The 12,209-nt window shown below is 45.4% G+C and overlaps 2 protein-coding genes across 4 annotated transcripts in view; one reads left to right on the top strand and one right to left on the bottom strand.

The window, feature by feature from the left end:
- CIB2 (calcium and integrin binding family member 2) overlaps nt 1–2,457 on the top strand; it is a 32,075-nt gene extending 29,618 nt beyond the window's left edge. For all 3 annotated transcript variants that reach the window (XM_069071392.1, XM_069071390.1, XM_069071391.1), the window contains 2 exons: nt 146–341; nt 1,566–2,457. In XM_069071392.1, the coding sequence (XP_068927493.1) occupies nt 146–341; nt 1,566–1,587 (218 nt within the window). In that variant the 3' untranslated portion in view covers nt 1,588–2,457. The remainder of the gene's footprint in view (nt 1–145; nt 342–1,565) is intronic.
- A 4,607-nt stretch (nt 2,458–7,064) lies between these two features.
- The window catches only part of SH2D7 (SH2 domain containing 7), a 5,842-nt gene continuing 697 nt past the window's right edge, over nt 7,065–12,209 (bottom strand). The window contains exons 2-4 of the mRNA XM_069071549.1: nt 10,859–11,092; nt 8,649–9,446; nt 7,065–7,115 (exon numbers count right to left, since the gene is read on the bottom strand). Of these exons, the coding sequence (XP_068927650.1) occupies nt 7,065–7,115; nt 8,649–9,446; nt 10,859–11,092 (1,083 nt within the window). The remainder of the gene's footprint in view (nt 7,116–8,648; nt 9,447–10,858; nt 11,093–12,209) is intronic.

The raw sequence follows: 12,209 nt of genomic DNA, 5'->3' as shown, positions 1-12,209 counted from the left end.
GGTGATGATGGTGATGATGATGATGATGATGGTGATGATGGTGGTGGTGATGGTGGTGGTGGTGGTGATGATGATGATGATGATGGTGGTGGTGGTGGTGGTGGTGATAGTGAGAGATTGGTCCTCTCTGTCTTTCCCTGAGTAGACTTCAACAATGACAACTTCATCTGCAAGAAAGACCTGGAGCTGACCCTGGCCCGGCTGACCAAGTCAGAACTAGAGGAGGAAGAGGTGGTTCTCGTGTGTGATAAGGTCATTGAGGAGGCTGATCTGGATGGAGATGGAAAACTCAGCTATGCAGACTTTGAAGACATGATTGCTAAGTCCCCTGACTTTCTGAGGTATGGGATGACCTTTGGGATTTGAACTCAGGTCTCTCCTGACTCCAAGTTCAGTGCTTCTTCCACGATGCCCCTCTGTCTTTTGGCCTCTGGAGACTCAACTTTTTCTCCTCCTTGTCCTCAGTCTTGCTGCTCAAATTGACCTAAGCTTAGAGCTGAATTGTTCCCCCCACTTTGGGAAGCTGGTTTGAAGTCCAGTGTCCAATGTCCACTGAGCCACTCAGAGACTGAGTGTTCAAATAAGTCATCGTCTTACTGAAGATGCTTTCCAGTGGCCCCAGGTAGATGCGGTTCCTTAGGAAGCTAAAAGCCATCAGGAAGGAGTTCCCTCAGGGGCTTCCTGCAAAAGTACTAAGAACCATGTTTTCATATTCTTCTTGCCCATAGGGCCCACAACTTAGGACCAGATCAACCCACCTGGATTGATACAGGATCCTATTAACTAAGGACTTAGCCCAGAGATTAACCTAGGTCATATTTGTAAAGCATAGAACACAATACCCGGCACACAGTAGGAGCTTAATACGTATATGATTCCACCTATCCATTCCAGAGTGCAATGTTTTCAGTAGCTTTAGCAATGGAGCTCAAGCAGGATGAGCTCCAGTGGCCAACAGATGTGAAAAACCAGTTCCAGAAGAGGCCTGCCCACCCCTACTTCCTTCAGTCTCCTTCTCTGGGTGCCTAGAAGTCTCTAGCTGGTGGTTTCCCTTCTGATAGGCATTGCCGTGGCTTTCTCTAATACCTCTGGTCTGGCTACTGAGGAGATCTGGGTTCTATTCCTTGTTCTAATAATCAAGCTCTTTACGAGTCAGCCCATCTGATACCCTTAGCAATCCTGTGAGGTCAGTGGGACTGTTATCCCCATTTCACAGAGGTGGAAGCAGAGGCTCAGAAGGTTTAGTTAAGTAGTCTTTGAAGAGAGGACCAAAAGTAAGTCAGTGAATCAGCCCAGGACTTGGGCTCAAACTCAGGGCTTCACACTCCCAAGTCTTCCAACTGTATGTGCTTCAGCTACCTCACCACTAATGCCCAGTATGACCTCTGTAAAATGCAGGAGTCAAGACTAGATGTCTTAGTTCTCCTATGCTATAATTCTATAATTAAGCTAATGTTTTCTTACCCTCTGTTTATGTCCACTTACCTCATAGGGTCCTCTCAGACTCCCCTCCCCCCTCCCCTGGTCCCACTCTTTCTCTCTGACATTTCTCTGTTTTTCCACAGCACTTTTCACATTCGGATCTGAAGCTACCCAGCAGGCCTTTAGAGATGACATCAGCTTAGCGTGGGCAACACCCAGAGGTTCCCAGGACTCTCCTTTCGGAGAGAAGGGTTTCTCCAGGCTCATGTTGTCAGCAGAAGATGTGGCTTCCTGTGATTTTATATCTGTGAAAATTTATTATGGCCCTATCAGCAAAAAAACAAAAAACACAAATCCAACACCAGAAAAGTAACAATTACCAACTCATTTCCCAGGAGACTTTTGTCTGTCTCCCCTGTGCTCCCACGATCTCATGCTCTCACAGCTTTCTCCCCCTTATGGAAGACACTCTCAGCCAACCAGGGTGCTGGCACTGGTAATGATCTCTAGCCAGTTTGCATGGCATGGAATTTGTCCTCTCTGGAGGGGTCACAGGCACGGGACCATATTTTGATTCCTGGCCTAAGGTTTGCCAATCCATTGGCTCCACAGCAGAGGCCAAGCTGGGTCTAACTCTGTCTTGCCTTGGGAAATGAGGCTTCATACATGATGACAGCTACACCCTTTCCTTCCCAAACCTCCTTAAAGAACCAAGAAGAGGAAAGGGAGAAAACATCCTTTTAAAAAAAAGAGAGAGCTTCACTCATTTGAAAGCTGGCAAGATTTCTGAGAAACATGGGAGTAAGCGCAAAAAGAAAAAAAAAAAGGGATGAGGTTTTGAAACAGCTATGCAATCTTTCTTGTCCAATGCCTGTATTCAGCTCTGCCTTTTCCACCAGACACTGTAACCCCCTCTCTGGGCCTGGCCCGGGACCCACTGCCGCTTGCCTCTGGCAGTCAAAGGAAGGGCTTTGTCACTCAACTGCATCCTTCTTTTCCCCATTAAATATTCTGACTGATTTGACCATGGCTAAAGAGTATGTGGACCTTGGCTCCATTATTTATTCATTCATTCATTCAGGCCATCAACGAGTGCCTACATTGGACTAGGTACTGGGTGGGAATAAAAGGACAAAACAGGAGTTTACATTCTGTTGGGGAAGACAGCCTGTGTGTATACGAATACATAAAAATGAATGTTGAAATAACTTGGGGAGAAGGCTCTAGCATTTAGGGGAATTAAAAAACAGAAGGTCATGTTTGAGCTGGGCTTTGAAGAAATCTGGATTCTAAGAGGCAGGAAGTTTGTTCCTGGCCTGTGCAAAGGCCCAGTGATGGGAGATGAAGTATTATGGATAAAGAACCAGTTTGGCCAGACTATAGAGTTCGTGAAGGGGGTGGTGGTGGTGGTGACAGACAATAGGACAGGGAAAGCAGGGTGAAGCTAGTGTGCCAAAAGGGAATTGATGGTAGCTGTTTGGGGTTTGCAGAATAGAAAGTGGTGGTGTGTTCTGACCAATTGTGTTGGCAGCTGTGTGAATGATGGATTGTAGTGGGGAAAGACTTAAGTAAGGGCACCAATTTGGAAGCTATTGTAATAATCAAGAAGTGATAAGAACTTGAATTAAGTTGGTGACTATTTGAAGGAGAGAAAGGGATGTATGGGAGGATATGGAGGGAGAACTGATCAGACCTGACAACTGATTGAATCAGAGGGTGGGGGAGAGAGGAATTGTGCATGGATCTAAGGTTTCAGACCTGGGAGGCTAGAAGGATGGTAGTAGTGAGAAAGATGAGTTTCATTTTGGACTTGTTGAATTTGAAATGCCTGCAGAAAATCCTCTTGGAAATGTCCAATAAGCAGTTGGTGATTTGACAAACATTATGTATCTACTGTGTACCTAGGAGCTGACCCCATGGGGAGATGAGAAAAGTAGGAAGCCATTTCTTGCATAGTATTATTTTAGAAGGTCCATCATGAAAAGTTCATTCCTTTGGCTTAAGCATCACCCTCTCCATGTTCCTCCTTAAAAAATGCAAACTCCACCCCCACCCAAATAGTGGAAATTTACCTAGTCCCCCGAACCAGATTTATATGGCACTTCTCAACTAGATTGTAAGCACCTTGATGACAGGGACCACATGAATCAATCAATCATAAACATTTATTAGGTGTCTACTATGTGCCAGGCACTGTGCTAAGAGTGAGGATTACAAAAAGTGGCAAAAGACAGTCCTTGTCCTCGAGGACCTTATAATATAAAGGGGAAAATGACATGTAAACACAGATATACAATGCAAGCTTTATGCAGGATAAATCAAAGATAATTTATAGAGGGAAGGCCCTAGATTTAAGAGGGAATGAGAGAGGTTTTCTGTAGAAGATAAGATTTTAATTGGTACTTAATGGAAACCAGGGAAGTCATGTATTGATTATATTTACCTCTATTTCTCTCTTCCCCCTCAAGTATCTAGCAGTGGGGGCTCTGGAAACACTAAGAAATCTTTGATGATGAATCAGTAGAGATTTACTGAACATTGGCTCTGCTTTCAAGTAAGGGCTAAGTCAATTGGAGGGCCATTCAATGACACTCCGCCCCACTGTCACTGCTACCATTTTTCTGTGATGGATAAGATATGATTCCTTGCCTCAGAAGGCAGGAGTTGGAGATATCTAATGAGGATGACTAGATGCTAGTGGATCTAACCAAAGTGCTTTGAATGAAAATTAAAGAATAAATAGCCCATCGAGGGTATTTGGCCTGAGAAGAGATAATTGAGGGGTGGGGGGGAGGGGACAGAATGATGCCTACTTTAATTCTCAATTCTTCCCATATTTCTAGAAATGAAGGCTCACCCTAGGGGCAAACCCAATCCCTTAAAGATTTCTACCCAGTTCTCCACAGACTTCCCAGGGATCAATACCAACATACCTCCACAAACATACAGACACTCTTCAGTTCAGAGTATTGTCTCCAGTCACACCCACCGACTCTTTATGATTCATGTTTGTGTAATGAGGAAGGGCATATTCCTTTGTGTATTCACCATTTTGCATCTGTGGCCCCTCACCTTTCTGAAGAAAGGAGGTAAAGGCTTTCAATATCTGTTCTAGAGGACCTCAAATGGATATTATTGTACTTAATTTAAGGGGAGAAGAGATCACTGTGAGCTGAAATCATCGAGGGGGATTTCATGGAGGACTCCAGACTTGAACTGAGCTCTAATGATCAAGTCAGTGGGCCAGGGCTATCCCCTTCCTATAGGGTGAGGAGTGGGAGAGCTATGGGGCAGCCATATCCACCAGGTTCAGTTCAATACCACAAACACTTATTAAGCAACTGCGATATGTTAGGTGCTGAAGACACAAAGACAAGATGAAGTAACCCTGTCCTCAAGGACTACCCAGTGGGTTTCCAAGACCCACAGTTCCCGGGAGTCTGTGTCTGAGGCTCCCTGCTCAGCACTAAGCCCTGGGGCCCAAAGCTCTCAGTCTGAAATGCTCCAGGGGCTGCTAACACAGCCCACACACAGTGACACTGAATGGGTGCTTTTTCTTAGAAGGGAAGGCTGTCTTCCATCACTGCCCAGAATAGGTTTTCCATCATTAAAATGGACAAAAATACTTTCCTCATATCAATCCTATTGATGGGATACCTGGGGTCTAGGTCGGACCAACTTGTGGAGCCAGTCTGTGAAGTTGTGATTTGTCCTTTCCCGCCCTTGAGCTCTGCCCCTTCCCCCTATCCCACACTCCATCGACCCCTTTTGTTCTTACTTAATCTCTTCATTTCTCCTCCGGCCTGGCCCACACCCTCCTTTGCCCTTGCCTTTTATCTCCTTAACGACCTGGCCCAAATCTTATCTAAACTATCTATTCACATTCTCCTCTTGGTCAGCTCTGACCTTTGTCTATGCACTGAGGCCCCTCCTGTCAGGTCAGCCCTGATAATGGCAGCCTTACCCTTTGAAAGTAAAAGCATGTACCCCTCTCACTAGCAGGTCCCCTATAGGACTCTTGCCCGCTGTAATGGCGTAATAATAAACTTTCTCCACTCTAACTCCAAGCAAGGCTGAGCTGAATTCTTTCCAGACGCCCTTGCAGGTTTCCTGGTCTTGGATGAGATCAGGGACCCTGCTGAACCTATCGGGATCCCGTTCCCCCATCACTATTGGGGGTGGGAGTGGGGGCAGGGACAGGGAGATAGTGCTGGCTAGCTAACTTGTCCAGGGTCACACAGGTTATTAGAGCTAGGGAACTAAACCAGACTTACTGATTGCAAACGCAGGGATTTCTAAAAAGAATATCTCAGCAAATCTCATTTTCCCAACATCTGCTTCATGAATTTCTAGGAGCAGACAAATTTTAAATGTGAGCGCTTTCATTTGGGGCCCTCCAGCTTGTATCTTCCTCTTCAGCCCTAATGAGTGTGTGCTTTGGGGATTCAAATTCACATTAGCAAAGCTCTTAGCCTGGGAGCAGGGGAGAGAGAGATAACAACCGCCAGGTATTTTTTCCTGGTCATTTGTCATTTTGCCTTTTCTGTCTGACATTCTTCAATAGAGACCCGAATTGTTACATAGTCAGAATTGAAATTGGAATTAAAATAGTCTTCCTGCTTCTTTTGGGAGAGGTGGTGGGCTATGGGTGCCCAATGAAGCATATATTGTTAGAAATATATTAAATTCTTTTGCTTAAGTGGAGATTTTGTTAAGAAGAGAGTTCTGTTGAGGGGAAAGTAGGCATTGGAAAGTTACTGCAATGTGTGTGCTTGTGTATTTTTTTTTTTGTTTTTGCTTTTTTTTTTGGGGGGGGGCAATTGGGGTTAATCGACCTGCCCAAGGTCACAGGGCTAGTTTTTGTGTAAAGTGTCTGAGGCCTATTTTGAACTCAGGTCCTCCTGACTCCAGGGTCCGTGCTCTACTCACTGCACCACCTAACTGCCCCAAGTGCTTGTGTACTTTGAAGAATATTAATAAAATATTCCTTTTATGGTGGGCAAACTTTTTTTTTTTGCTATCTCTTTGCTATCAAGTGGGATAATATTTGTAAAGCACTTAGCACAGTGGTAGGCACATAGCTTAGAAACTTAATAAATGTTTATTCCCCCCCCCCTTCCTCCTCCACTTCCCAGCCCCCTGCCAAACAGTAGGGCTGTTAGTGAGACAGAAATCAGGAAGAAAGGAATGAAGGCTCTGAAGAGGAGGAATCATTGGCCTAGGAGGCAGGCGTTCCAAGTCCTGCCATGGCTCTGCTGTGCCACCCTGAGCAAGCTGCTTCCCTTCTCTGAACCTTGGTTCCTTCCTCTGTAAAATGAAGGAGCTGAACTCGGTGACCTCTGAGGGCTCATTAAGCTTTGATATCCTAAGATTCTCTGACTTACATATATTCATCTCTCCTACAAAGTCCAAGGCCTCAGGCTTAGTTCCCTCCCTCATGTTTTATTTTTAGGCCCCAAGGATTCAGTTTTTGTGTCCAAGCTGAGCCTGTGGAGTCTGGGATAACAGAGCTTCCCAGCTGGCTGGACCATGGAGTGTAGACCTGGTCCCCTTGGTCAGCTGTTGCCTGGGGAGCCTTCCTCAAACCCCAGGCTTCTCTCCTCTGGCCTCTTTGCTGCTGAAACAGCCAGTGGGCCCTGGCATCACTGTTTATTCTTCCGATCCGTGAAGAAGAACCGTCGGTGTTTTTCAACCTAGAAGGTAGAGAAGAGGAAAAAGAAAGTAGCCTGGTGTGGGGAGAAGAGAGGAGGGACAGGGGAGTCAGCAAGCACAACTGCTGTGCCTCAAATAGTTAGAGACTCATGGGAAGTCAGAGCTGGAGGGGACATTAATTATCAATCAATCAACAAGGATTTGTGCCAGGCACTGGAGATAGGAGCACATCAAGTCAGACAGATCCTCTCATGCTACAAATGGGGAAACATCCAGAAAGGACAAGAGATCAGTGGTAGAGAGAAAACTCCAATCTAGGTTTAATACAGGTTATCCCCATTCCCGGAAAATTCTCCCTCAGCCTCTTGGCTTCCTTCCAGGCTCAGCTTGAATCCTACCTTCTGTAGGAGACCTTTGCCAGGCTCCCTTTCCCACCCCGCTCCCCACTCCACTGCTATGCCTCCTCTCTGAGATCATTTTCCATGTCTTCCATGTATATCGTCTATGTTCATAGGTATTTACACATCATCTCCCTAGAGTTAGACTGTGAACTCCTTGAGGGCAGAGTCTCTGTCTTTGCTTTTCCTTGTATCATCAGCACTTAGCCTAGTGTCTGGCACATAGTACTTAGTAAGTGTTTGATGACCAACTTTTTATGTTCACATCAGGAACTGTCAAGCGGCAGAAAGAGGGGATCAGACACCCTATGGCATCTCAAAGGGCAGAGCTAGGACCCATGCAGGAAATTTAAAGGAAACGAGATTTCATCTCAGCATAATAAAGGATTTTCTAACAATCAGAATTGTCTGACATTGGAATGGGTTGCCTTAGGAGAAAATGAGCTTCCTATTACTAGAACTGTTCAAGCAGAGGAAGGATGAGCCCCCATCAGAGAGGGTCTCCCTAAGATTGTACACTGGTTGGGAGATTAAATTAGGCATTCTCTAGGGTTCCTTCCTGCCCCCAAAGATCAGTCATATAAATCACCAGGTGCATGAAGCTGGGGAAGGACAAACATTTCCTCATTCATAGCTGTGCTAAGGGCCAGGACTGAGGCAAGTTTTCCTTGAAGGTATGGGATGGACAGTACAATGGATTTGGAATTAGAGGACCTGGGTTTGAGTTCTGTTTCTGATGCTTAAGATCATGGATTGAAAGCTGGAAAGTTCCTTAGAAATTATATAGTCCATCTTACAAAAATGAATATTGAAAACTATCTTTACATGTAATTGAAACAAATACTATTAGGTTAAAAAAAAAAAGAAAAAAATTATATAGTCCAACCTACCCGCCCCCAACCATGTGACCTTGGAGAAGAGGTTAAGTCACCTAAACTCTCATAGTCCTTGGCTTCCTCATCTGTAAAATGGATTAAGGGCCCCTTTAGCTCCAAACCTACAATCCTAAAGGCAAGGATTCTCATCTTAAGAGAGTCTCATAAAGCTCTTTCTGCATGGTAGAGCAGTATTGTTTTGCCCATTTAATAAAGAAAAAGAAATGGGGGCCCTGAGAATTGAAATGACTAGCCGAGGTTCAATGAGAAAAGTACCCAGGTCCTGTGGGATGCACCTTACCTTGTGTGAGTGTGACTGTTTGGTGTCCTGGACCTTCATGATGGGGATCTGTTCATAGGGGTTACTTGGTAAGGAAGGCATGGGCACTGCCTGGCTTCCTGAAATCTTCTCATAAGCACGATCCATCCAGCCTCCAGAGCCCTCCAGCTGATTGTAAGTGGCTTTGAGTGGGAGAAAGGCTGACTTGGGCAACCTACCAGGGACAGGCTCATAGTCATGGCTCCCTGAGGACTGGGCCTTGTCTTCCAAAGAATAGGAGCTGTTCACCTTTGGCATGAGTTCATGGATGCCTGGAGGGCTGGAGTCCCTGGGTTTATTGGGCCCCAAGCCCCTCAAGGACTGAGGAACAGCATGAATGGAAAATCCCTGGCTGCTCCCTCTGGATTCAGGGGAGCACCGAGCTTGATGATGTGGGGAGCTTGCCTTATCTCCAGGAGAGGTGGAGATGGGCACAGGGGAGCTGTGCTCCAACATAGGGCGATGGGGGACAGTGGGAGATTTCTTCTTGGGGTCCAGGTTTATCCCCAGGAGTTTGGTGGCACTCAGAGAAGTGAGAAGTGGGGCATCCCTGGTTTTTGAAGCCATTTCTCCACTTGGGTTGCTAGGCCTTCTCTGGTGCTCGTGGCCAGGGGAAGGGCTCTGAGGTGGAATGTCTGAGGCCTCCATGCTCAGACTCTGCTGGCTGTGATTCATTTTCTTCAGCTCTGCATATACAATGTTTCCCGAATGCCTGCTGCTGAAGGATTCCATCAGAAGGGACGAGCATCTTTCAGGCAGAGGTGGTGCTTCTCCTGAGAGCTGAGGAAGGTGAGAGGCAAGAGCAAAACACACTTAAAACCAGCACATCAGCCCATGTCGAAAACCCCCTCCATCTTGGAGACGTCTATTCCAAAGATAGACTCCTGGAGGGCAGGGCTGGTTCACTTTTTATTGCATGCCCAACACCTAACACCATGCCTGGAGCATAGCAGGCACTTTAAGAAGCTTGGCTGATTAACTGATTGGCTGATTGACAGACCAGACCCTACCACCCTTGCTCGACCTCCAGTTTCTTCCCCATGTGTCTCTAAAATGAGGCAGTTGGTTGAGATCAAACTTTCTTAATCTTTTGTGGGCATCGAACCCCTCTGGCAGTTTGGGTAAAGTCTAAAGAAAGGATTCCTTCTCAGAATACTGTTTTTAAGTGTATAACATAAATTACAAAGGTGAGTGAAAATAAATGTCATTTTTTTCCCATCTAAGTTCATGGATCCTCTGAAATCTTTCCTGGACCCCTTGTCTATGGACAACAAGTTAAGAATCCAAGACCTGGAAGGTTTTGAAGGTCCTGCCCAGCTTTAGAATTCTTTGGTCCTGTGATCCTAAGTTCAATGTCACATTCTGGCTTTCTAGACTCTTCACAATCTGTCTCTGTCCTACCTAAGCTTTCTTCTCCCCAGATCCTAAGACTGGGTTTGGCTAATAGCAGTTACTGAATGAGCTCTCATTGATTGATCACTGACCACTTCTAAATTTGGAAGTAAATTTAAAGCTGGAAAAGACCTCTTTCTATTGACAGAAAGGAGAGGAGGATAGTCCTTAACCCGCCCAAGAGAGGAAAGCACTCCTGGTGTAGGAATTTTATAAGAAAGAGCATTGGGCTGAGAGACCAGAAGGTTTCTAGTCCTAGCTCCACTATGTGACTTTATTTTATTTTATTTTTTTTGCCTTTTGGAGGGCAATTGGGGTTAAGTAACTTGCCCAAGGTTACACGGCTAGTATTTTTGTGTGGGTGTTAAGTGTCTGAGGCCGGAACCAAACTTGGGTCCTCCCGACTCCAGGACCGGTGCTTTATTCACTGCACCACCCAGCCGCCCAACACGCTATGTGACTTTAAACAAATGGCTCAACCTCTCTGGGCCTCCATGTCCTCCTCTGATAATGAGAGGGTTGTACTAGATAATCTTTCTAAATGATGGTTTCATTAGATTCTTCAACTTCCTTGTGGGATAGCAACAGAGAATGAATGTAGAGGTAGAAAGGGATTGTTGAGATTATCCAGTCTAACATCTCCCCATTACACAGAAGAGGAAATGGAGGTCCAGGGAGATTAAGTCAGGATCACACAGCTAATAAATAGCAGAGCTAAGATTAAAAGCCTGGCCTCCTAATTCTAGTGTCAGGACTCTACCTGGCAATACTACACTGCACCTCCTTGAGGGAATACTTACATCATTGTCCTCTTCTGAGAGCTTCCAATGATATTCTTCCAGGGATTTTTGGGAGTGGACAAAGGAAGCCTTAGGCCTTGGAGGGGGGCTGACCTTGGGGTCCCTGTCTTTAGCAGACCTCAGGGATTCCAAGTCCCCCAATTCTTGCTTCTCCTTGGAGGGACTGGTTGACTCAGATGGGGTGACCAGAAGGAGATTACGAGAGATGGCGTCATACAAGCTGTTCTCCTCGGGCTGTGGCAGGGAGAAAGACAACACTCCTGAGTATCTACTGATCCAGCCCAAAGCTGGGCTAGAGACTCCAGGAATAGTAGGAAGGTCTTCCCAGGTGGAAGACAAAGAACACTGGTACCAAAGGACCTTGGTTCTGTCACCTACCAGCTTTATGCCAACTGGCTGACACAGTGGAGAGAGTGCTGAAGTGATGTTGGCGAGATCTGAGTTCAAGTCCTGCCTCAGATAGTTACCAGCTATATTAACTTCTCACCAGTTTCCTTATATGTAAAATGGAAATTACAATAGTACCCATTTCACAAGGTTGCTGTGAGGTCCAAATAATATGTAAAGTGCTTTGTAAACCTTAAAGCACAATAGAAAAGCTGGCTATTTATTATTTTTGTCTGAAACAAGCCACTTGACTTCCCTGGACCTCAGTTTTCACATCTGTCAATGGGGATAATAGTACTTGGCCTTTTTTTTATCTCACAGTACTGTTAGACTAAGGTGTGACAACAGAGGGAAAATTCATAATAATATCTTATATATGTATGTGAGGTAAAGAATTTTGCATAAATGGTGTCAAAAATTAATAAATGCTTGTTTTTGAAATGCTACTTAATTCTCAAAACAGCTCCATAAGATAGATAGAATTATTTTCCTCATTTAACAGATAAGGACACTGAGATTTAATGAGAGGTCAGGTGACTTGTGTGGGTTTCCCAGATGGTCCGATGCAGAGTCAGAACTCTGATCTGTCTTATCTTTCTCTTCTACCACTTCCCAACCACTCTGTTCCAGAGATTTTTTGGTGTTGTATAGTCATCCTGAGTTATTATAACATCTGCCCCTAAGACCTGAGGAGGGGGAGAAATCATTGGGGGAAGGGAGACTAGGCTGTGATCTCCCCACCCTCTGACTCAGTCCTCCTGCAGTGGCAAGGGGAGTGTGTGAAGGATTGGGGCAGTTATCTCCATGGTTTCCAATTGCCTTGACCCTGGAATTCAATGTATCCCACCCTTGGGCTTCAGCCTCCCCATTTGATCTTCTTCCCCAAATCTCCCTTCCTATAAGTATACCTTACATTCCAGCCAAACTGGCTGATTTTCCCATTCTCATTCCATGCTTTCCCATT

Source organism: Petaurus breviceps, unplaced genomic scaffold, assembly GCF_028583685.1.
Source record: "Petaurus breviceps papuanus isolate PSGF00001 unplaced genomic scaffold, PetGlider_PUasm1.0 90825, whole genome shotgun sequence".
Classification (NCBI taxonomy): Eukaryota; Metazoa; Chordata; class Mammalia; order Diprotodontia; family Petauridae; genus Petaurus; species Petaurus breviceps.
The sequence above is the reverse complement of the archived record's forward strand: the minus strand, read 5'-3'. Positions and strand labels throughout refer to the sequence as shown.